The 25,737-nt window shown below is 48.0% G+C and overlaps 1 protein-coding gene across 7 annotated transcripts in view; it reads left to right on the plus strand.

The window, feature by feature from the left end:
- SLC8A3 (solute carrier family 8 member A3) overlaps nt 1-24,581 on the plus strand; it is a 100,314-nt gene extending 75,733 nt beyond the window's left edge. For 2 of the 7 annotated variants that reach the window (XM_090141113.1, XM_090141119.1), the window contains exons 4-9: nt 5,679-5,785; nt 14,335-14,352; nt 20,674-20,798; nt 21,327-21,426; nt 22,407-22,682; nt 22,839-24,581. In XM_090141113.1, coding sequence (XP_089997239.1) covers nt 5,679-5,785; nt 14,335-14,352; nt 20,674-20,798; nt 21,327-21,426; nt 22,407-22,682; nt 22,839-23,215 — 1,003 coding nt within the window. In that variant the 3' untranslated portion in view covers nt 23,216-24,581. Of the gene's footprint in view, nt 1-5,678; nt 5,786-6,752; nt 6,857-14,334; nt 14,353-20,673; nt 20,799-21,326; nt 21,427-22,406; nt 22,683-22,838 lie in introns of all 7 variants that reach the window. The other 5 variants (XM_090141115.1, XM_090141114.1, XM_090141116.1 and 2 more) reach the window with 5 other exon arrangements.
- The last annotated feature ends 1,156 nt before the right edge of the window (nt 24,582-25,737 follow it).

Genomic DNA, 25,737 nt, shown 5'->3' on the forward strand with positions numbered 1-25,737 from the left:
CTATGATGTTTTACAGCAGACTGGTCTGGTTGTGAAACAGTCCGAGCTGTTCCCTGTGTGCTTACTGCACATGGTAGGACGATTCCTGTACCGCTGCTTTTCCAAGGTCCTCATGAATGACACAGCTAGTTCCTGGAAATTGGCCCGCAATGGCTCATCTCCAGCTTCTGCACTAGCACCAATTCTTCTGTAACTCTTACATCAGCAACTTGTACATCAATGATCTGCCTGAAACTCTATCCTGACAGTTCATCTATCCTGTAGACATCTGCTTAGATAATTGGTACCAAGGTCGACTCTGACCTTAGAGGCAACTTCATTTCTGACCTGGCTGCTAGAGGAAACTGAGGCCACCCCTAGTGGCTGCAGCTGTGTGCTTCTAAACCTGTTCCCCCCTCCATAATCATCCTGGGAGCCAAAACATCTCCTTTCATGGGCATAGGCTGAAGACCAAAGTGCATCCTGTCTGTCTTGGTCTTAACACTGGATAGTTGCCTAAATTACCATGATTACCAATTGTCAGTAAGATCACTTGTTTCCTTTGTGACCTTGAATTGAACCTGCTTTGGGATTGAATGCTATTCCCTCTCAAAAACCTCCTGTCTTATGTATGTGACAGCATAATTCTTTGCTTCAAAATGGTTCAGCTTGTCCCGGCTGGATTACTCAATGTGCAGCTCTGTGACCGTGTGCATCATATCAGGGTTTCTCTTGCTGTCTTCTTCACCTTGTCTGCCAGCACTGTGTCACGTTGCTCTGTTAAATATGTGCCTCCCAATGAGCTGGGCAAAGACAGCTCCCCACTATACCTAGCCTTATTTAATCCTCTCTTGTTTGCCTCGCATTCTGATATCTTACCTAGTCAGCATTTCTGCCACAGAACTTCTCAATGAGATCTTCTGGCAGAGAGAATAGGTCCTATCCATAGTTCTGGGTTGAAAAGCCATCCTGGTGCCAGCAGGTGCTGAGCTCTGGGCAAGTCAGACAGTAGTGCTGAAACTTTGAAACTCATGCTGCAGGTACCTGCACACACAGCAAGTCAGGTGAGAGTCTGGGTGTATCACGGTGCATTCAGGGTGACATGGTTTGACCCAAGATGTGTGCTCCAATGATTCACATTAATGAGTTACTAAAGATCTCCTGGTACTTTTCGCTGTCCTAGGGACGTTTACCTTGCTGTCCTGGCTGCTTTCCATCCTGGCTAACAGCATCCCACCGGGGACTCTAAATTCTGCCCTTGCACAACCCTGCCTGTTTCAATGGTATACTCTATGTGACATTTCCTGACTTACGCTGTTTTTAGAGCTGAGCCTTATTTCACATTCCAAAGTCATGCAGACACATCCTCTTAACCTCCTCTGCAATAATTCCTGCAAATGAGAGTCTCCACACAGAGAGATACTCAATATTTTCTAGCACATTAATCAAATAACCATCCAGTTGTTGCCTTATGTGTTAGAAGTGGACGTGTTGTCAAATAAAATGATTTTATAGATTATCCTCTGTACTTCCCAGACGGGGAATTTAGCAACATCATGCGCTCAAAGTCCTTTAGGAGAAGATCGATGTCTATTCATTTCATCTTCTGTTGCTTACTCAGGGAAATCTCGTTCTTAATGTTGCTCCCCAGGAGGGGAGCTTTCCCATCTCTAACTTTTGAAAACAGTGATTGTTTTTAAATGCATGTTTAAAGGAGAGCCCAGACTGGCACCATGGGGGCTCTTGGTGGCACGTGAGCATGGTTCAGTGTTCTTGGAGATGGTACTTGCCAGGCCCTGTCTGACCCATAGGCAGACATGCAGAAGGATGCTACCTATGCTTGTCCAAACTAAAAGAATTGCTCAGTCTGCTGAAAGCACCACTGAGGACTGAGTGAGAGTGCTTTCACATATTAAGCCATCTTGGGGCTGGGATTGAGCTATGCTGTGGCTTGGTGCTGGTACTGGAGCTTTGGGGTTTGCAGAATGATTTCTTGCTGCTAGTTCCTGGAGGCATTTAATGAAGGCAGTTGACTGCTAGGACAGACTTTTGGATGATGTTCTATTGTTATCTGCTTTAGAGCTGTCTGAGGTGTGTCTGGGCCATGATGGAGCTGTCAGAAAGGGGAAAGATAGCAAATATCTTCTTTTCCCATTGCAGAGCCATCAGAGTGGGGTGCAAAAGTTGCAAAGCTGAGCAAAGTATGGTGCAGATCTCATCAGGGAGAGGAATTGGAATACTCTCAGCAGCCAGAGTTGTCACAGAGCCTGGGAATCCTTAACTGCCCTCCATCAGTGGTGACATTTCTGCAGTGACAGTCACTGGCCCAGTGATCTGCTGAGAAAAGGGCACTTCCCCACAAGGAAGCAAGCGTGGCCCAGCTCCTTGCAGGCTGCACAGGAAACAACCTGGCTAAGGAGCAGGCAGTGCCTGTACCATTCACCCACATGTGGTATCAGGGTTCCAAGCCACAGAAGTGTCCCTGTCACACAGCCCACACCCCTGGGCTCCTGTGCCGGGTCCTGGAGTTTTCACAGTCCAATAGTCTTGCTGTGCAGGTCAGATGTACTGCTACCCTGGGGTACCTTCTCCTGTGGGCCTGAGGTTGGCTGAGGGCTGCAGTGTTTTCCCTGTGCTTGTGTTTGGCTCCTTCACCTTCATTTTAGGGAAATGAGTGAGATGAAGCTGACAGAGGTAACCGTGGCTAGATGGAGCCTGTGGACAGGGAGCATACAAGTGCTCCACCGCCGAGCTTCAACACATGGTATGTCCCCAGCTCTTGGACAGACAAGCTGATGGCCATTGAATTGGTTGCCAAATTCAGACACCATTTTTGAAAAACCATCAGTGCAGAGATGATCCAGTTTGCCACTGAGCTGATGTAGGAGTTCAGAGTACTAATGCTTATATAGAGGTCTTACTAGATATTGTGAGGAGTTGCTGCCTTTGAGTTGGACAGGACAAAGCTTGAGCATCTGTTTCTCTTCACAGAGAAGAGAAAATCTGAATATTTTTCTTGTTTCCTTTGGCCTTACCTAGTACACCTAAGGTATTCTAGCAAAGGTGTAGGTTGTTTGGGTTTTTTTTCTTATTTCTTTTCCTTCCTGATCTTTCCCTTGTGACAAGCTCACTTTCAACCAAGTCTGAGTGATGCTATCATTGCTCAAACCTCAGTCATTTCCATGAGAACCAGCCATCACCAGGCAGGGGATGCTGTCACAAATGACATTTTTTCTTGTACAGATTTTCTCCTCTGAACAGCCCTTACTTTGGATCATGGTTGAACTTCATTGCATTGCAGGTGGAAAAGGGACTGGGAGAGGACTGGACTTTGAAAGATACAGTGCTTATGTCCTGTCTTAATTATGCCAGTGGCATGCAAGGAAGGTAAAGCTGTTTGTGCAGTCAGACTGAACATGCGATGGTGTTCTTTTGCTCCTGTGGGATGGAGAGCTAGGGCAAGGCAGGCTGGGAAGAGGGCAGCAGGTACTGACTGGGAATTGGCAGCAAGCAGACATCAGTATGTACGAACCCAAAGGAAGGAGGGGAAAAAAAAGAAGAGGGTGAGTTAGAGGTAGTAGCCCTTTACTTGATTTTATTTTTTAGTAATTATGTGTGGTCCTACCTTTCTGTGTCCCTGCAAAGCAAGGAAGCTCAAGGAGACAGCCATATGACAAGCAGAATTCTTGTAGGGAGAGGTTGCCTGGCTGTCATAGGAAAGCATGCAATGTCCCAACCCCAGGAGAGTTCTTTTTGCAGAGTCAGCATTTTATCACGCATCCTTTCTATGGTCCTCACTGTGTTTTCTTTCTCATTCTTGGCTTTTAATAAAAAACAAGTAAACACAAAACATTTCAAAAGACCACTATAAGGAATTCTCATCACTGTGGGACTACTTAGCATACCATATAGAGTTCTCTAGTTAACAAAATGGGCACACAATGAGTCATTATTCCTTAAGTCCACAGCTTTGTGTGTGTGTTGTGCAGGCAGGTGGATTATGGGAAGTCAGGCTTTCCAACACAGCACAGCCGTAGAGATATCTGCCATGCACACTTTCTCATTAAATGAGCATTTCTCCTCTGCTCTGCTATGTGCACGTACTACTGATATAAACAGGACAGTCACCTCATTTAAAAAAAAAAAAAAAGAAAAAAAAGAAAGGTAAAAGAAAGTTAGTGTGTGAAACCCAAATTGTGTATATGCTTAATAAGCATTACATTAAGCTTTAGAATGACTTTGATTCTGGAGACAAGTAACACGAGGATCTTGGAGTGGAAAGCAGTAAGCAATAATAATTAAGAATGGGATTTTAAGAAGCAACACTTATTCAGGAAGTGCTGGCTGCTTTTGAAAATCCCACCTTCTGTTTTGTAGCATGAGAGCAAGAAAAAGATCAGAGCTATGAATCAGATGTATATTTAATTCAGCAAATTGAAAAAGCTTTGCAAAGTATCAGAGGCCCAGACAACATCTGGTTCAAAGGCGATATTCCATCAACCTCTCCAAAGAAAACACAATGAAATCACTCTGATGAAGTCTTAGCAAAGCACTGACTTTTACAACAGAGACCTCTCATTTAAAATCCTACATCCTTCAGGCTGGATTAGAGAATTTTGAAGGGGTCTGGAGAAGGGAAAGGAGGCTTGCTGGCATTAGTGCAGCATATTGGTAGAGCAAGCACTGGCAAAAATGAAGCTGATTTAGCTTAGAAGAATTAGAGGTGACATTCTTTTTTTGCATATTCATACACTGATGGATTTAGCAGGGGTTGTTAAAACTCTTCCCTCTATCCCATATGCCATCATCTGAAAGACATCCCAGAACAAGAGCCAAGCACAGGGAGTGGAAGTTCCCGTTGTGATGTAGGTGAGTCAAATTGGAGAGAGACTGGATAACTTTGTGGTTGTTACTGTTAGCAGTAGGAATGCAAGTTGCAGCAATGAAAGGCAATCAACCTGCCCATTTTTCACTGTGAAATGGTGATTTTCAGGGGGATGCTGGCAGATGTGTGGGTTGCAGCATCCCCAGGATTCAGGAGTGGATCATTTAGTCTCTGAAGCACTATGGGGCCAAAGACACCACTTGTGTTTAATACCTCTGCTTAAGGGAGCAAGGCTATAGGGCCGCAGTCCTTTTCATAATCGGGCACAGAGAATAGTACTTTCTGTCTTATCTGTGAGCACGTGAGCAGAAGCAGCAGCTCAGCTTGGGGAGCTGAGGCACGCTGTCATTTGATGCCTGGGGCTATTTCTCCAGGTTCTTCAGTTGCCAGTACTGCTGTTCTCATCCTTGCCATCCACAGCCGAGACCAGTTATGCACAAAAGGCAGCAGGAGCCAAGCTAGTGGTGTGCGTGTGCTTCGGTGTGTGTGTGTGCGTAGCAGCAGTGGTGTGGGTGAAGTGTGCTCCTCTCCTGCATGGTGCAGCCCAGCCCTGGCTCTTGAGTCAGAGCTGTTTGGGTCTCTCTTCATTCTGCATAGCATGCCCTGCCCTCGGGCCTGCTTGCTAAACAGAAATTGGTCAGTACTGCTGGCAGCAGTGGGCTTTAGCCTTCTCCAGAGCCACATTGAGCTCGTTCCGGTGGGTGAGAAAACTTTGACTCTCTAATGTTCCTGTTCAGCTCCCAACCTTGCTCCACTTTGCTCCTCTGTTCCCCTCTCCCCTTTATGATGCTTACTATTATTTTTCCATCCACAGCAAAACAATTCACATCAAAGTAATTGATGATGAGGAGTATGAAAAAAACAAGAGTTTCTTCATTGAGCTGATGAGCCCCCGCATGGTGGATATGAGTTTACAGAAAGGTGTAGTACTGGCCCTCCAGACTAACGTTAACGTTCTTCTTTCTTCTTCTCTCTTCTCCTTCCTCCACTTTTCCTCCTCTTCCTCTGACTTCTCTTTGTTTCCAACTGCTCTGTCCTAAACACTGCTGTGCACTCACTGTGTCACATGGTACCCGTGGAGTGGGGGAAATGGGGACAGTAGGGGAGCCTGGGGCAGACGTTGTGGGAGAGAAAGAATGGAGAAAGAAGAATGGTCCTCAGTGGGAATATTTTTCAATGAATGTTTCCACTGATGAGAAGGGCCAAGAGTCTGTATTGGTGGGGGAAGATGTTCACTAGAAACATTGAGTGTATCCAGAACTCATCACGCAGCCGTGCTCCAAGAGCTGCGTCCCTTAGTCACAGAAGAAGCTGGGGGAGGAGACAGGCAGCATTAGGGAGGAGAAGCAATGAGATGTGCTGCTTTAAAACTGGGGATTAGAAACACTAGCCTGCTGCAGCTAGCAGTGCTGTAGCCTCACCCCACAGGGGAACATGGCTGTGAGTATGTGGCTCTCTTTTTTCTCAAGCTCTGAGCCCACAGTCCCTTTGTTAATTGTGAGAGTAGCAGAAACAATCAATCTTCCAGCTAAAATGCAATTGGTACCCCAGCGTGGCTCCTGTTGATATCCAGACAGCTGATACCCTTTCCAATTACCATGTGACACCGAAAAATGTGCTGCAGAAGTCGCCTCCCACTAACCATCAGCAAGGTCCCACCCCACCTTCCCCCTCCCTCCTCACCTCCCTGCCAGCCCTGTCTCCCCCTAACGCCCTCCTGCTCCCCGAGGAGCTGCAACCGATGCGCCATGTCCAAGAGGCCGGCCAAGGCGCGCTGCCCTGTGGGAAGGGGCCGCACGCCAGGAGCCTGCGCTGCTGCCGCCGCCGCTGCGTCACCTGTGGCCCACTGACCCACTGTACACGGTTGTCTCTCTTGTTGTCCCTACAGGAAGACCGTAAGGGTTAAGATAGTAGATGAGGAGGAATACGAAAGGCAGGAGAATTTCTTCATTGCCCTTGGTGAGCCGAAATGGATGGAACGAGGAATATCAGGTGTGAGATCCTTTATGAAAAAAACCCAAAACAAATAGAGTCAAGTCTCCAAACCCCAAATCCAGAAAATATAACCCTCTCTCTCCTCCTCCCCCCCTTCCTTTTCTCCTCCTCATGTGGATGGATGGACTTTGACTCTCTGCCCTTCCGTATCCTCGCTCTCACCCTGTCCCGGTGTCACCTCTCCTGTTAGCGCCCAGCTTACTTCTGATCCTCCTTTTGTGCAATGCTTGAGCCTCAGAGACTGTACTATTTTGATGGGATTTCTTTGTCTTGGTCTGTTTTTGTTCTGAGCACACCTCTGCTGTTCTCCCCTCTCCTGCTCCTTTGCCAGGACCTTGGGGAATGTGAGAGACAAGGGACGGGCATAGTGCATGGCTGCCTCTTCGGCTCGTCCCGTACACCCCCCTGTCCTTCCCTCTGTTGTTGCCTGCCAGTGGCATTGCCTTGGTGCTCTTGGGTCCCTATGAGACGTGGTGAAAAGCCCACAGAAGAGGGAAGGTATGAGGTATCCTGTTCTGTGTTTATTTTGCAAAATGGTTCTCCGTGTCTTTCATCTGAAAAGCACCTTAATGTGTCTCAGACAACCCTGGCCTGTTATGCACAGAGTGTGGAGCTCTGTTAATGTCCAACGTGAGCATTGGTACAGTGAGACCTGGGATCTCCTAGCAGTGCAGGATTGTAGTTGGTATAAACTTGGAGTTTCTGTCATGCCTTGCCTGCATGTATCTTTGTCCTTGTATATGTGTTTGACTTCTTTCTCATTGAACAAGTCTTGCCATTGGCGTCACCAGCTTTGGGGTGGCCTGGGAGAGCTGATCTTTAAATAGAGAAGCACTTTATAGTGCTTCTGTAAAGGAATCCTAATTCACCTTTTGGAGTCTGAAATGAAATAAAACCAGATGTGCATGCCTGTGGGCTTATTTCTGATCCCCTGTACTGCTGCTGGTGATAGAAACATCTGGCAATTTCCCGTGCATCACACGGCTTTCCCTTGTTGAAACATTTCCATCTTTCTTATCTCATAAATACAGGAACTATCCCCTAGTCAGTCTGAGCTCTCCTGCATGGTTCTCCAGGACATTTAGGATAGACACAGCTTGCATTAGCATGACAATGGCATATAGCGTCTGTGGATTTGTAAAATGTAAACCCCCAAACCATTAGTAGTTTAGTGCCAATAGACCATCCCATGCCTCCCCTGGGTGGCGATGGACTTGAGGTTTCTCTGCATGCTGAGCTCAACCCTTTAGGTCTCACCAAAGTCCAGCTTTAGTGAGCATTCACTCTTAATCAGAAGCAGTTATAAGCCAGCCACATCCCATGGGGGTATGTTCACTGCCCTCCAGTGTAAAGATGTGTGCATGGCTTCTGCCTAGAAGTTGCCTGACTTCAGCTTGTAGCCACTAGTTATTTTCCTGCTTTTCTCCATCAGATTTAAGAACTACGTAGTGTGCTGCATCTTCTGGGTAGGCGCTCACTATATCTATATTACATTTAAATTTCTTCTTGGAGGTTAAGGAGATTCAATCTTTGAATCTAAGACTGCAAAAATGTTTTCTTGAGCCCTAGAAGACCTCCAGGGTCTTCTCCACACATGCCCCTTCCTGTCTGTGGGGCTCACGCTTCTGCGTGACTGGGTACAGGAGGGAAAACATTGCTTCTGACTCCCTCCTGCACATGCAGGCTCATCTCAATGAAGTTCCTGCTCAGTTGTTTGCCCTCTGTGAACCCTGGATCTTTTTCTAAAGCAGTGAGATACAGATTCTAAGTAGGGTAGGGCTGGCTTTTGTTAAATCCTGTGTTTCTGTTTCCTGCCTAGGCTACCATTCTCATGGTTAGCAGGACAGTGATGCTAGTTTGCTGTACTGTGCATGTCTCATTTACTCTAGCATCGGTGATAATCAGTGGGATTGCCAGATCTGTCACAGGCAGAGAGAACTGTCGGACTACTTTTCTTCACCACACAGCCTGCACAAGGCAGCCACTTTCACCTGAGATGGAGGTGCAGCCTCAGCTGGACTCTGCCTGCCAGAAGGAAGTGCTGGACCATGAAGAGGAGGAGGCATGGAGCCCTGGTTGGCCTCACTAGAGAAAAGTCAGAGCAAGAGCTGTGTGTTTGTAAAAATCTAGGAGGAGCCAGATTAAAACACATCTGTAAATATTCCTGGCACAAGGTGGCACAGTCGCTACACTGATTCTAGGGCATCTGGAAGGATTCTGTGCTCTGCACAGCACAGCCTCTCTGGTGAGCTTACCTGGAGCCTGAGATGATGGAATGAGGAGCTCAGCAGCATTGGGAGGGACAGCCAGCCACTGTCATCACCAGCAAACGTCATGGACGGCTCCCAGCAGAGAAGGCAGCCCAGGACATGGACTCTCAGCACTCATGAAGTCGTGTGTCCATACTGCTGTACTGAATCACACATGCTTCTACCTTGAAGGATGCCCAAAGCAAGGCCACAGCAGCCACTTCTGTGCAAAGAGGCCTGTACAAAGGATGCAACTACAGGCTGGGAAAAAAGAGTACACTGCCATGTAGCTGGAACTTGGTTTCAGTGCAGTGATGGATGGGACCCACAAGGCAAGAGCAAAGTGCAGCTCCTGGCTCTCCTGGGAGGTTCAGGCTGGGTTGCTTTTGATGAAGAGTCTCCTCACACTTCTTTCTAGCACTGCAAAAGATGTGGCTTTCTTGACTGTGTGGCCTCGTTTTGTTATTACTTCTCACTTGGCTCTGTCACACTGTGCCTGTGCCTAGAGTGCTGTAGGAGCATTTCATGTTTTCAGACTGCCCTTCATGGTGTCTTCTAAACAGCTCTTCTGGCCCCCTTGGGAGCAGGATTGTGTTGCATGGCTCGGCTGGCTGCCAGCCATGCTGGGAAGCAGCCTGCCACCCAGCTGTGCAGAGGCAGCTTCTCCATCCCTGTAGTGCCTGCAGTAGGGCTGTGTCATGTGAGTACCACACCTGCTCTAAGCCTGCGGACGTGCTGCTGTTAAACTGTGCCGTAAGAGTTGCTGACCACATACTCCATTCCGTGCTCTTCTTTCTATATAAATCTTATGTGTGCAGTACCAAACCCTGTCTGGCAGCCCATTTCTTCTTTTTCATCAGTTGCTTTCTGCAGCTACAATTTCTCAAAGACTTTCTGGTCATCCAAACAAATTACACTGAGTAGGTTGGCATTAGCAGCTTTTTTGTTAATGTACTCAAATAATTCAGAGATCAGATAGATCTGCAATGGATATTTTGCAAGCCCATTCCATGATGAAGACTGACACCAACTCCGTAGTGGCATGTCAGATGCAAGGAAGGCTAGTGAAGATGTTGCCAAGATGGTACAAAGCTGATTTTATTGACATGAATAAATACAAAGAAATTGAACAGAGAATCCCGTTCTCTGCTTGGCAAAGAGGCTAAAGGCAAGCAGTGAGTGTAGCTTTTCTCTGTCCTCCTGTCCATCTCCCATATTTCCTGATTCTTTCTCTTTTGTCTTCCCATCTCCAAGAAATTAATCTCTGGATCTGACTTGTTTCACCTTTCCTCTGTGTTTGGAGTCACATAAACCAAATCCCTGTGCACCAAGCACAGTAGGGCTTTGAAACCTCCCTGTGCCCTCAGCCACCTTTGTGGCTATCCTTCTCTCAGCACCTTTTGAAAGTGTTCCTTCCCTGAAATGAGTTCTTTGCTTTATGACAAGATGCAGTGTTTTGGTTTCGCTGTTACTCCCATGGCAGCTCTGGTATGTTGTCACTTGCTCATGTCAGAGCTAGGTTTTTACTACTGCCAGTCCTTCAGGATGTCAGAGAAATCCAACCTGTTTTTACTTTCTTCACACATCAGCTTTCGCAGTTTGTCCATAGCCCTGGATTGTGGGAGCAAAACTTGCTTTGCTTTTCCTGGAAGTAATCAGTCTTTCACCTAAATTGTGGTTGACCTTAGGGTTGATAAAGCCCAAATGGCTACTTAGGAAGATTTCACTTGATAACGGATAATGGTGAAAATAACTTCTGGAAAATTGTTTCATGAGGGTGATTGGGAACCTGCTCATGAGAATCCAACTATCGGCACAGTGGCAGAAAATTCAACCCCAGGGATGGAATGCTGATTCTACAGCATTATACTCTGTAAAAGGGACCGACATCCTTCATGCAAGATTTTGCTTCAGAAACCATGATGTGACTACAAGATATGTCTTCACTGGAAGTGGGAGCACAGGTGGTTTGTGAGCACTGTTAAATAAGTAGCTGGCTTGGGAAGATTTTGTCTGAACTCCCCTTCAGCCTTTCCAGCAGAGCATGATGTGGTGTGGATGGATGTCCTGAGCCATCTCTGTCACCTCCCTGTACAGGAAAGCTTCATTGCTCAGAGGGCAGATGTGTCTGGAAGTCAGAGTGAGTATTAAACTGCAAAGAAAGATGGATTCCTAGCTTGGATAGATCCAAACAAGTTATCTGTTTCAAAATGTTGATGGTGGCACAACTGGTTGTAAAGGTCTGTGCTGGACAGATAAGCCACATCGATATTGGGAGGATTTGTGCAGCAGCTTTCTGTGGTGTGGGCAGGTTCTGAAAACTCCTTCTTCCATTAGCTGCTAATGGGAATATCAAATAAATGTTAGATTGCTGCTGCCTTTTTCCCCAAAGGTTTAATAATTTGTTGCAGTTCTGTGATTAAGCTGAATGCTGCTGATTCTCTTGATGGACAGAATGGATCATGGTCTGTTTCTTGGAGTTTTTGCCATTAACTTCAATAATAACAGGATTAAGGCTAAAGCTTCAAAATCTCTGCCTTGTTTATCTAATGAAAAATACGCGTTCATAGCTCTTCACAGTCCTTTAGGAAAGCAGTTCGCTCACTTCAGTGCAAGCTAGAGCCAGAGCCCATGGGCAGTGCAGTGAGTCCTGCTTTGGGCTTGTGGGCAGATCGCTTGTGGCGTGGCGTTTCCTTTGTGTGCCCCTAGGGTCTAGGCCATACTCTTTATCTTTCTCAGTGACATCAACAGTGGAACTGAGTGCATCCTTAGCAAGTTTGTAGAGCTGTTTACAACAAGGGTGGTAAGGCACAGGCACAGATTGCCCAGGGTGGATGCCCCATCCCTGGAGATGCTCAAGGTCAGGCTGGATGGGGCTCTGAGTACCCTGACCTAGCTGCGGGTGTCCCTGTTCATTGCAGGGGAGTTGGACTAGACAGCCTTTAAGGGTCCCTTCTAAGTCAAATGATTCTATGATGGTTTGTACTCACCTTTCCTCTTGGTGCCTGTGCTGTACGTGGGGCTCCCCTCCAAATCCTCAGCCTACCTCATTTCCATTTGCTCTGTAAGCAACATGCATTTAACCGCCTATGTGGATTCTTTTAGCTATGTAGCAGCTTTTTGGAATTGTTAGGTACATTGATTAGAGAAGATTTATGTAAATGAGCAATAAGGCCAGAATAAAGCATGCAATGTGGTGAACCCTTTCTGTGACGTAGAAAGAGCAGAAGAAGGTATTTTGTTGTTCAGAAAACATCTGAGCTTGTGTGGTTTTATCTGTGCACCACTCCCTGTGCTTGTTCCTTTTAGTATGTGCCGCTATACTCTTTCCCTATGGAACTCAAGGCTTTGAGTCTCCTGAGAGTCCAGGGGAAGGCAGTATTAGTGCCTGTGGCCTTGTCTGCAGACACAGGTATTTGTCTGCACACCTGCTGTGTAAGATTTAGGCAAGGGATTCTCAAGACTACTCATCTGGATTTGGCTGCTGAGCTAATTTTAGCAGCTGCCTGTAAGGAGATGCTTGGCAGGCCTCTGAGGCTACCTGACATGCTGACAGCAGTGCTGAGGTGATCTGGCTTGGGTTTGGGCGGGACAGAAGAACAGGGATGGAGGAGAAGAGGTGCAGGGAGAGGCCTGCAGGAGCAGCACAGGGGTTGCAGGAAGCTGGTATAGGTACAGCATCCCTGGACAGACTGTCAGTAAAGCTGTACAGGTCAGGACTGAGGGCACATTAGCAGATGCATGTGCAGGAAGGAAGCTTTAGTCTGTGAAATCATTTTCTTGCTTGCATGCACAGCATTCACTCAGAAATATACAGATAAAATAATCCCTTGGCTTTCTGCTTGCTGTATTCTTAATGTTTCATTCATAGCTTTATAGGCTTCTTCAAATATTCATGTATCATATCATAAGTGAAAGGGAGAAAAATACTTCTCTTGCAGGCTCAAAAGCAAATGGGAAAAAAATAAACTCAAATCCCAGAGCAGTAGGATAACACTTTTAAAAAAACATGAGGAACCAATGATTTTTATTTATTTATTTTTTAATAAGCATGGTAGCTCAGGGGCCCAGTAATTTGAATATTAAATTTGAACACTGAGCCGACCCATTGTATTAATACTTGTAATTGCAAAAGGAAAATTAAATTTCCTCTATTGGAGGACCAGTAGACCGTGGAAGAGGAAGGAGGCCATAGTATGGAGCTAGAACAGAGCTACAAGGTCTTAGAGGTGATGACCAGAGCCACTGATGGTGCTGAGCAGTGGGGCTGGTGTTGTACAGTCGATGCCTCTTTGCAGCCTTTGGGGCAGGGTTTCTGGCACGCAGGTGAGCCAGGACACAACAATGCTCCCCAGCTCTGCAACCTTAGACAAATTGCTTAGGAAATCACTTTCAAACCAGCATAGATAAAATTAGGTACCTCTGTGCAAAGGTGCCTGCTTCTCTGAGGCCTGAGCTGGCAAGCCTGGGTAAATTAGCACTTTTGGACTCCTGCCCATTTCTGAGTTCGCAAAATGTTCCCTTTAGCCTCTCTTTGCTGGTTTCACCATCTGTCAAATGGGGATGTTAATACTGACTCAGTCTTTGTACAGAGTTTTAAGCTTCTGAGACTCAAAGTGCGTGATAATAAGTGTTAGTAATTACAGTACCGTCATAGCATGCAACTGAGTCTCTGGAGACAGCTTGCTGCTTGAAGGACAAGCAAAAGTCATAGCTAAGCCACAGTGCTCACTTCTTTTGGAGAGGATTTGGTATATTTTGCTGTGTGATCTTTCTTACAGGCTTCACTGTGGTTACTCTGAAAGCTGGGTGTAGACTATGGCTTTCTAGGGGGACCCCCATTGTATCCAGACCTCCCCTGGCGAGGCTCTTGCTGAGCTGCAGCTTGGGTCATGCCAGGCCCTGATGGCAAGCGTGGCTGTCCCCTGCTCCTTTCCCTTCCCTTCCCCACCTGCATCCCATTCCTCTGCCTTTGCTTGGGGGGTGATTTTTGGGAGCCCTGATGCGGTGCTCACCAGCATCACCTCCATGTTGCTGTCATGTCCCTAGCCTCTGCCTGGCATGTAGCCCTGAGCAGCTCACACATCGCATTGGGCCATGGCCATTGCTCACTGAACGTTGTCTTCTGCTAAACAGCTTCTCCTGCTTTTCCCAGTGCGACATTAACTTTCTCCCTGTTTTCTTCTTTCTCTCTGTCTGTCTCTTGTTGTTATTCTCTCCCCACAGCTCTGCTGCTCGCCCAAGGTAAGACTGCTTTTTCTCCTTTCCTCATCCTGCTCTGCCTGTTTTTGTCCTCTTTAGTCAGCCCTTTCTGTCTGCATTTGCTGCATGCAGGAGCGAGGTACCACCCCAGCTCCAGGTGCTCCCGTCCAGCAAGGGCTGGGTCAGAGCTGTGCATTAAGACCATAACAGTGACTGATGCCTGATAGCCTTCTTCCCCATTCCAGAAATTTCCCTGCAGTTTCAGCAAATGGTCCAACCAGGGCCTGCAGCTTTGACCCCAACTCTTCTCCTTCCTCAGGCAGCTCTGGAGCTTTGCTCCTCCTCATGCATCTGGGTTTTCCTGCAATCACAGAACCCCTTGGCCAGGGCAGGCACATGGGAGGTCCCCACTGCCCTGCTGGGGGCCACTCAGCGCCAGCAGCACTGCTGGGATGTGATGGGCTCTTGCTCCTCACCTCCCCGTAGCAGCATTTACCTTTATTAGCAATTTCATTGCCTGAAATCCCCATTATGCTGGTCTATCTTGATCACACCATAGTGGTGATTTATGCCTCCTGTATTTTTCTCATTCCTTCAATCCCAGGTATGATTACAGTTCAATTTGCACTAAAGAAACATTTATCAAAAGCTCAAGGCCAGGTGAGCAGGGTGCAGGGAAAAGCTGGCAGTTTGGCATGACAAGTTGAAAACCGACAGCCTCATATGTAAAAGCTGTGAGTCTTGCAGTGGCTGCAGTAATGGTGGGGGCTGTTTGCAGGCTTCAGAACCCCCAAGAAGAGCTCTGTGCTCCTTTGGTTCACCACAGACCATGGGTTTTAGTAGGTTTTGTTGCAGCTGAAGTCATAGCGCTGATTGCATTTATTCCTAACACCCGAGCTGTGCTGCAAACTGACAGTATCTCTGCCATGAAAGCTTCTGTCTCTGCAGTTTTTAGGAGGATGCCAAATGTGCTGTGCAGGGGTGGCCTGAGCCTACAGGAGGTGGGGCTAATTAGGAAATTGCTAGTGGCAGGCAGAAATCCCCAGCTCCCTGAGTATGAGCTTAGGGTGTTTATGGAAAACTCCTCTGAGTAGTTTGGATGGCTTCCTTTGTTACTCTTTCAACTCCAGGACGACTAGGAATAAGTTGAGCACAGCCTCCTTCCCTGTAATTTCATTGCTTTAATTCAGTAGCTGCCTAATTTGATCAGAAACTCGGGAACCAAATAATCTGTGTTAAAATAATATAACTTTCTCCCTCTGTTGCAATCCAGCTTGATTGCTTTTGGCAGCTGTTAGTGGATAGTGTGGTCACCAGCTCCGAGAAGCTGTTCTCCAACTAATAGAGAGAGCTGTACGTGACGGTGAGGTTTGTGGGGTGCAGCCCCCTGCTGTCCCCTGTCAGGCGATGGGGATGCCCCGTGCCCCTGGGGCACACAGTGAGTACTTGGCCGGGTTCTGGTCTGGCAGCGCTCAGCCCCGCTCCTGGAGTATGTTGCTGGAATGTCACTCAGCAGCCATCATGGCTAATAAGTAAGGAGAGAAGTGATGTTCTCATTTAGTGCATGTCATGTTAGATTTAGGTTACACAGAAGTGCAGGAATCTTTGTAAAAACAGCTTTGTTGAATGTTCTGGGGGAGTCTTCTAGTCCTCTCCCTCACAGACCATCTCCCATGCTCCCCTTGCCTTGCATGGCACAGCCCCTGCTTGCCATCTTTTTGCAGAATTTCCCAGAGCCTGCATGTAACACAGGTGGGGAGATGAGCCCAAGTGCAAACACGTTTTGTGGCCAAGTGGCCTTTAGTTGGAGAGCATTGGAGAGGCTGAGTGTGCCAACCCCTGCAGACATATTCCTGGGAATACAGGGCTGTGCGTTTTACACGAGGCAGCACTGCTGGGCTGGGAGAGCCTTTGGCTCAGGTTCTGCTGTGCTATTTGCGTTCACCAAACTCCAAGGCAGACTTCCGAGCTTTTCTTGGGCTTAGGATGTTTGGATTCTTAATGGTATGAGGAATTACCAAACATTAGCTACTTATCTACCCTCACTTCCACATATTCATCCAGATCAAAGAAATAATAGTTCTAAAAATGTTTCTTTGTGCATTGAAATTCATGAGCCCTCTTTCTGCATGTGAGCTACGTGGCTGCTGCCCGCTTTGTGGTGGGAAGGCTGGGGAGCAGGGCCACCAGCAAGGGCCTGAGAGCAGAGCAGCAGGGAACTCATAGAATCATAGAATAGCCCAAGTTGGATCCCTGGGTCTCCATAAGGAGTATCAAGTCCAACTATAGAAAATGTGCGTTGGCAGCGTTAGCACTCCTCTCATGGATGCACTGTTTCCCAGTTAGCATTAAGGACACTGGAGCATGTACATTGGATGCATCACGCCTCAAAAATAGCTTTCAGAGCTAAGTAAGCAGATTCCTCCCGTTTTAGACAGTGGCACAGGCATGTGTGTGTGCATGTGTTTCTTTAAAGGGCATATCAATATGCCAGCCTCCACTGCCAGTGCATCTCTTAGCCAGCAGCCTTCCCAAGTTGTGACTGATAGATTGACAGTCCTCTGGAGAGAGGAGCTCATTCACACGCTGTGTTTATTTTGTGTAGCTGGGATTATATTTTATTGAGCTGCAACAAAAATCCCACTTTAATTGTCGCTTTAATTTCTTCCTAGCAGCACAGTCCCCAGAAGGGGTGACCTTCATGCAGATCTGTGCCCACTCTAGAAATGGATGGATATGAGATAGCTTGAGGGGTGTGAAATGGCCTTCGTAGCAGTCTTTCATGAATGCATTGCTGGTTTTAATCCAATTTATTCAGAAAGTGACAGAGAATGGAGACTGGCCCGTGGCTGTTTGGTAGTCTTGCAGCATTTCCTAGGTGATAGGCATCTACCTCTCCAGCAGTGTTGCTGGGCCTTGCCATTGCTTGTTTCAGCGCAAAGCTGGCAGTGGATTTTATCTAACTGATTTACAATGTACCCAGACAATGTCCAATTCCCACTTGTTCCCAGCGGTCTGAAGGGATTTGAGCAAGCGAGCATTCAGGTGCAGTGCATGCTGTGGGAGTGCTGCTCTGCTTTCCCCTTTCCTAGGGGAAAAAAACAGAAGGAGCTGCCACCCAGCCTTTGCTCTTGCAGACTGGCAGGTCTCCCTTGCCTGTAACAGCCCACGAGCAACCTGGCATGAGGAGCAGTACCTCCTGCAGTACCTGGTGCGTAAGACTCACCTTGTGTAGCCTGAGCAGTCTGCACACCTCCTGTAGCCCAGATGGGCTGTTATCCCTTGGTGGTCGCAGACCTATATCCCAGTGCAAGCAGAGTTTTGAGGACTGCTCTGTCCCCACCTTCCTCTTCCTGGGGAGAAGGTGACAGCTGTCCTGGAGGCTCTGGTGAGCTCCTGTTCTTGCCAGGCATATCCAGACCTTATCAGGCTTAATTGGGGTTGACAGCTGGGAGTCCAGGGTGCAATCCGCATTGAAGAGTAGGTGCAGATGCTGATACAAACAGAAATCAGGCTAGTTAATAATTAAGCTGCAGTTTGGCAGTATTCACCTTGTAAGGTTTGACCTTCCAAATTAAAAAAGTCTGTCTCTCTCATCCAGCTCAGCTGCTGGGCCTCTGCTCATGGGGCTCCACTCAGCATCCAGTGGGAACAAACAGAATCGGCAAGCTCAGTTCAGGTTGTGTCTTAAGTTAGGATGAAAGACTTAGGTTTAACGTTTTCAAATTCACCTTTGAGGTTTGTTAGGTTTCTGTACTTTGTGTAACAGGTTCTCTTTCCTGTTGCATATTTGGAAATATTCTGGATATATTTCTGTTTTTTGCAGCCCTGGGGCATGTCCAGAGAAGGGCAGCAAAGCTGGTGAGGAGTCTGGAGCATAGACCTTAGGAGGAATGGCTGAAGGAGCTGGGATTGTTCAGTCTGGAGAAGAGGAGGCTCAGGGGAGACCTTATCACACTCCACAATGACCTGAAGGGAGGCTGTAGTGAGCTGGGGGCCAGCCTCTTCTCTTGTGTAGTGATAGAACTAGAGGGAATGGCCTCAAGTTATGCCAGGGGAGATTCAGTTGGATGTTAGGAAATATTTTTTCTCCAAAAGAGTGGTCAGGCACTGGAATGGGCTGCCCAGGGAGGTGGTGAGTCACCGACCCTGGAGATGTGAGAAATGTTTAGATGTTGTGCCGAGGGATGTAGTTTAGTGGGAGATATTGATGACAGGGAGACAGTTGGACTGGATGATCTTGAAGGTCTTTTCCAACCTTGACGATTCTGTGATTCATGAGTCGTGCAGGAATCGCCTCCCTTTTGCAGTTGAAGTAAGCTTCCTCTGTGAATGTTTCTGTGAGATACCCTATCAGGCATGCTGCCTATGAGTTGACACCTACTTGCAGCTCATATCTGAGGGGTTTAGCGTGGGAGTGGTGTTCAACCACCTGCCTGCAGTGGACACCCTTGACATGGCTTCTTGGGTGACCATGTTTCTTCTCGGTGCCCCAGTTCACTGTACTCACTCTGGAGGAGCTGTGTGGGGGCAGCTGGACCTCCCTTACTCAGGGGTTGGGACATGCTGTCTGCAGGCTGCAGCTCTCCATCTTTGGCCATCACCTGGCAAGGCCTCGGTCATCAAGGTGCCACTTCTGCTGACACTTCGCAGTACTGCACATTCCACAGCCACCTGCCAGCAGCCAGAGGTCCTGCCAGAGGTCCTGGGCACAGTGCTCTATGTAGCCCTGGATTGGCCCACTCCTTAGAGTGCTGCTGCAGCTCTTGCACTGTCCTGCCTGGCACAGGCACATCAAACAGCACGAGCAAGGAGGCAGAGGCTGAGATAAGTCTGTGTTGGATGCTACTTCCCGCAGGGAGAAGGGCATGTTCTGTAGTGCGTGCACTTAGGGATCTGTCTGAAGATGGCTAAGATTTGCATGAGGCTCTGTTGTCTTGCCATGTCAAAAGCTTTTGTCAAATCAGTTAAAGCAGGGATTGAGATGTTTGTGTTTGTTTTTTGGGGTTTTTTTTTGTTTGTTTTTTTAGCATTTCTCCTGTGGTTGTTAAGCTGGGAAAATTTAGTCTAAGATTCCCAGCTTTCCGGGCAGCTGACTCCAGATACTTGCTTTCTTTCTCTGCTGCATGACAGTAACTGGTGGGCAAGAGCCTGGTGCTGCCAGCTGCAGCCCATGGATGTTCTGTATTACTTTCCAGGGAAGTCGTAGTGAGCCAGACTGCCAGCGAGTCTGGGCTGTGCAGCCCTGCTGGGATGGCTAACTGTTCTGCTTCATCCTCAGCTCCCTGCTGTGGGCACACACCAGCACCATCTGCCATGAGCTGCCTCCTCTGAGCTTTTAATTGCGGGGGGGTGAGCCACACACGTGGAACAGCAACTGATGTGTAAGCACCCGAATCTTCGATGTTAGGTACAGCTTGTCATCCTCATACACTTCTGGATAGAGGCAGAGACTGGATTTTCTAGGTTTCTGTCTAGGAGAAAGAGATTAAGGTTTCACAAACTCCTTGCTTGTGTGAATATATATAAGTAGCTTGAATCTTGCCTCCAAATGTAGTGTACAACATAAGGTTATTCAAGGTATCCCCTCTGGAGCCACTTGGCTATTGCCTGCCATCGTCCTCCATCCCTCCTCCACCACCCTGTGTTGCTCCAGCTGCTCTGCTCTTCTGTCTCTGTCAGCACATGTAAACTTCTGGGGATTCCCAAATCCACAGGACACGTGTTGGAGTTAGGCAGTGATGGCTTTGATGTACTTCATTGATTTCAAGTGATGGATGTAGTTGTTCGTGCTTCTGTGATGGGCTATAGGAATACCACTTGACGTAGGAGTTCTCATACGTCTTATAAACCCTGCAGTCTCACAAGTCTCTGCAGTCAGTCTAGCAGGGCTGATGAAGAGAAGGCAGAGTTTACAATTGGACTCCACTGGGAGTTTATCACTTCTGTGCGATTTTGGTGAGGAGTTAAGAGATCTGCTGGAGTCCACATGGGATTAGTCACATCTGAGGCATTACCTGGGGTGTCTGTAAACTCAACAGGAAGCCTTGGTAATAATACCTGACCCACTACTTGGCCAGAATGGGATGCTGTTCCTTTGTGGTACCTCCCCAGGTTCTGCTGAGCTCCCACAACTCAGCATTTATCATCCAAGAGCACCAATGCAGGCTGAAGAATTTTTTTTCTTTTTAAAGGCAAAGACAACCGTGCTTTATATGCTCTCAGTGACTAACCGATAGGCAGAAATCTTGGTTCTTTATTCCCATGGCCCAGTACCCCACCCCTGCCCCAGGTCTCTGTGTTACTGCAGGGAGCTGTGAGGCAGCTGCTGCCTGCAGCTCAGTGTTGGTCTTGCTTTTGCAGAAGTGGCTGAGAGGAAGCTGACAGTTGAAGAAGAAGAAGCCAAGAGGATTGCAGAGATGGGCAAACCAATACTTGGCGAACACCCCAAACTAGAAGTCATCATTGAGGAGTCATATGAGTTCAAGGTCAGTGGTTGTCCTAGGGGTCCTGCAGGAGGGGGAAGCTGTATGGCAGTGAAGAGCTGCCATGGAAAGCAGGGTTGAGGAGGCAGGGTGTGGCTGTGTGTACAGGTAGAGGGCTGCCAGAAGAGGAAGAAGAGTGTATGATACAATAGGGGGTAGGGAAAGCCTGAATAAATGCCAGGAGACGTAGCTGCTGGTAGGTAGAGGTGAAGAGAGGAAGACAGGGGAGTCCTGCTAGAAGCACATGCTACCATGCCAGAAATGCAGATGCCAGGAGCAAACTGTTCGTGCAAGGCAGGATTGACAGAAAGAAGCTGAGCTTTGTTTGGAGAAAGGAGTACCAAAAAAGCAGACTCTGCTGAAGTACAGCTCATGCTGTACTGGGTTGGGAGTTATCAGTGGATTCAGCATGGAGCTCCTGATAGGAGCATTTTTGTGGCACCTCCACAGTTTGCCAAGGGGCAGAAGGGGAGGTCAGCTTTGCCTGCTAGCAAAAGGTCTAATTGCTGTGCATCTTTCTTTCCACAACAGAGCACTGTGGACAAGCTCATTAAGAAGACAAACCTAGCTTTGGTTGTAGGGACACATTCCTGGAGGGACCAGTTTTTGGAGGCCATCACCGTCAGCGCAGGTGAGGGGGAGATCAGTAACCCCATATCAGCATCCCCTGCACATGTGCAGCCAGGGATGAGATGTGTCTGGGCTTATGAGGCAGATTCTGCCTGCTCAGACCTGTTCAGTTATTGAGTGTATCTGTCTCTGGTGGTCTCTCACCAGTGGCCAGAAGTGCTTTTTCTGAAGTGAAAAGAGATGCAGGATATTCATTTTTCTTCTTTCTAGCAACTAACAGAAATAACCTCACTGGAAACAGTACCTCCAACCTTGAAGCAATGTTTTCTCCCAGGCCGGTTCCTTTCTTCTTCTGTCTCTCTCTTTTCCTTGCTATCTGCCCTGTGCTCCCTACCTACTTTCTCCAGTTTATTTTCATCATCTTGTATTCACACCCAGACCAACAGCACTTCCAATCTCTGAGTTAATCTCCCCCCTCCATGAGGTCACACAGCTGCTGCTACTTATACCTTCACACAGGTGTGACACTTCTTGCTGGGAAGTGTCCATCAGCCCATGATTTGGAGCAGGTGGACCAAGAGAGCCCTCTAGTTTCCCTCAGTGGCACTCATTTCTATAACTTTCTGCTGTGTGATTTCATGGTGTCTCTCAGCAGTGACTTCCACAGGGTAACTAGGTACTTTATGATGGCTTGTGGCTGGGGATGAGGACAGCCCCTGAGAGTATTGCTTACTGTCTCACAGCCACACAGGGTGGATGCGTGTTCCTGAGGTGTCATATGAGTCCTTCTGTCTTGCTGAGCACCACCACTGCCATTGAGGGCTCCGGCAGCTGCTAAGTCCCATCAGCTGGTTCCCGTGGTGGTGGCTGGCACTGATGTGGTACACCTCCATGCTGCTTTGTGTGGGGAGGAGGCAGTTTGGGGAGGGAGGAAGCCCCCAGTCTTGCACCCAGTGGCCGAGCTGGAGAAGTGCAGCAGAAGGTGGGTGGCCATGAGGATGCTCAATCATATGAGCTGGACCTCTTATTCCATGGTTGCAGCAGGTGATGAAGATGAGGATGAGTCTGGTGAAGAGCGCCTGCCATCCTGCTTTGACTACGTGATGCACTTCCTGACCGTCTTCTGGAAGGTGCTGTTTGCCTGTGTGCCCCCCACCGAGTACTGCAATGGCTGGGCCTGCTTCGTTGTCTCCATCCTCATCATTGGCATGCTCACAGCTGTCATCGGTGACCTCGCCTCCCACTTCGGCTGCACCATCGGCCTCAAGGACTCGGTGACCGCCGTTGTGTTTGTAGCCTTCGGCACCTCCGTACCAGGTGGGGAGGCTATGGGGAGGGGGATGGGGGGTCCAGAGGAGATTGGGGTCCATGTCCCAGCCTGTCTGGTAGCATACCTGAGCCTCCCTCATCCCCCAGCATGAAGGGTTGCCCATTTCTCCTGTTGGACCCTGACGATCCCTCCTTCCCCCGCAGACACATTTGCCAGCAAAGCTGCAGCCATCCAGGACGTGTACGCCGATGCCTCAATCAGCAACGTCACAGGCAGCAACGCCGTCAACGTCTTCCTGGGCATTGGGCTGGCGTGGTCGGTGGCGGCAATCTACTGGGCGTCACAGGGGCAGGAGTTCCAGGTGTCAGCCGGCACCCTGGCCTTCTCTGTCACCCTCTTCACCATCTTCGCCTTCATCTGCATTAGTGTTCTCCTCTACCGCCGGCGGCCCCACCTCGGGGGAGAGCTGGGCGGTCCCCGGGGTTGCAAACTGGCCACGACGTTGCTCTTTGTCAGCCTGTGGCTGCTGTACATCCTCTTTGCCACCCTGGAGGCCTATTGCTACATCAAGGGGTTTTAGGCGGCGGAGAGACAGTGCCGCCGAGGGAGGGACCCCCTCCTCCATTACCTCACCGGACACCGGCCCTGGAAGCGTGGTTTCACCAGGATGGACGCTGTCAGCTCACCACCCTGACGGGTGCCAGGATGGGCAGATCCATCACAGGACAAAAACGGAATCCACGAAAACCACCCCAAAAAATGATGCAAAAGAAAAGAAAGCAACAATGGCAAGCGTTTAAATGGACAAAATGAAGTGAACCCAGCCACTGACCCCAGTCGATGTGACTAAGAAGTCTCAGCCATCTCCCATGGCCACCTCTCCCACAGGTTCGTTTCCTCTTCTCCGGAGCACCCCTCCACTGTAAGGAGATGCTTTCTTGTTTTTACTCTTTAGGAATTGCAGAAGTCTGATAGGAAATTTATTATTTTTTTTCTTTCGCTTATTGCTTTTTAGTTTGGGGGGGGGCACATGGCTTGATTTTTTTATTTTTTATTTTTTTATTTGTACTACTTAGACAGAAAAATGTTATAAGTTTAAAATCTAAAGCTTCAAGCTGCCGTCAGTGCTGGAATCGAAGGTGTACTTTTTGAAGCCACAACAGACTCTGACACTGTCAAAGAACTTTTTCACTCTCACAAGTTTCCTCCCCCGCCTCCATCCATTTCTTTCTTTTTTTAAGAGCATCACAGGACTGATATATTTTTAATACAAACACACACGTACACACACACACACAGCACACCAGTTCAGTGATGAAGGCTGAAGCATGTAGCATCTCAATCACCTGCCTGGGCTAAGAAAAAAAAAAAAGGAGGAAAAAAAACCAAAACAACCAACCTTCTAATATAATATGTATAATGTATATTTGACTATGGCATTTCTCTTTGTGTAACTAACTTTGAGCTTGTGGTACTGCAGGAAGAGAAAATGATGTTAACGGGCGAGAGGTAGCGAAATGAACAGGGGCACAGTGACAGCCTGCTGAGGGGCTGAAGAGTCCGGGAGATTGCATAGGCTGCCCAAGATGGTGGCGTGGCACAGCCCTGTCCTGTAGGCCTCAATGGATGTGGGAGCGAATCCCAGTAACGCTGCTCTGGTGTACCGAAATGAGCAGGAAGCCTCTGCGTGCCTCCCACAACTCTCTCAGCGTTGGCCTTCCAGGTTGAGGGTAGGTTTAAACACGCGGGTTGGTGAACAGGAACGGGGTCATTGTCCCACCCATCACCCTCCTCACGCTCCATGGAAAGGACCAGGCTTCAAACTGCTGCCTGCCTGCAGTACTGTGCCAACCCCAGCACATCCCCGGAGAGCAGACAGGCAGACAGACACACCCTTTTCATCTGAAGTGCATTTCTTTTTCAGGAAAAAAAAAAAAAAAACAAAAGCAAGAGTATGAATTACATGAATTACATCAACGGCTGCAATCGAAATGTTGGGTTGGTAATAAAATTAAATAAAACTTATACCTATATCTATATAAACAGTTCTATCTATAAACACATTTCTTAACTGAGAGACCTGGAAGACATTGTTAAAAACCTTGCTTTTTTAAAAGTGTTTCCAAGAGGAAGATAATTTCTTCTATCAAGAAACAGGTGCTGTAAGGAAAATCCGTGACTTCGCTAGCATCAGCCAAACCCAGGCAGTCAGCAGAGCACAGACTGAGGGGCTGTCAGCATACTGGAGTGCTTCCTGCTGCCCTGGGACAGGGAGATGGTGGCTGCAGGTGAGGGGAAAGCAGCAGGAATTAGGCTGTCATGGATGGAACATGCGTATCATTACAGCAGGTAAAGAGATGAGCGTGACAATGGTCCTTAAATCAGATGAAATATTTATTTTCGTACGAAAGGTTTATTGAATATCTCGCTGTATAAATGTGTGTAAGCATGAGGCAGAGAAGAAGGATCCATCTTGCAGGAGCTTTGCAGGTGGAGTGCCCTTCATGGAAGCCTAAGGGAAGACAGTCTACTGCCTCTTCTCCTCCCTCTGGGGTGGCTTTTGGGGGAGGGCACAAGAAAGATGGGGATCCTGCCAAGTGTGTTGGTCTCTCTGATCTCTGGCCATGCCACCATCCACCGAGCAGCTCCTGCCGGCATTGGGCACCACCTCTGCTGCCACCCAGGCTGGGACCCCAGAGCACAGATGTGTGACGGGGGAAGAAAAATGAAAGAAGCCCCGAAAAATAATCTCTGGATGTGTGTGTAGGGGTGTTTAAGGTGCAAGGGGATTATGTTATCATTGCAGTTTTTAATTTGGACATGTCAAGTCTGTTGAGTTCTTATTTTAACCATATCAGTTCACCCATTCCTGGCTAAAACCCAGGCGTGGGGAACTCACTGTTATGCAGTGCTGTTATTCTGTTGCTTGTGGTGTATTGGTCATGTGCTTTTCATCTGCAGCTTTCTTAGGCTCACTCTGTGGGAGGGGGTGCAGGGGGACGAGCATCTGTGACTGCCAATTGCATGGTGACTTTGGTGCCCTCGATGCACTGCGGAGACCTGTGCCAAGCTGACAACTTCAGTGGAGTGTTTATTTTATTT

Source organism: Phasianus colchicus, chromosome 5 (genome assembly GCF_987193195.1).
Source record: "Phasianus colchicus chromosome 5, bPhaCol1.hap1.1, whole genome shotgun sequence".
NCBI lineage: Eukaryota > Metazoa > Chordata > Aves > Galliformes > Phasianidae > Phasianus > Phasianus colchicus.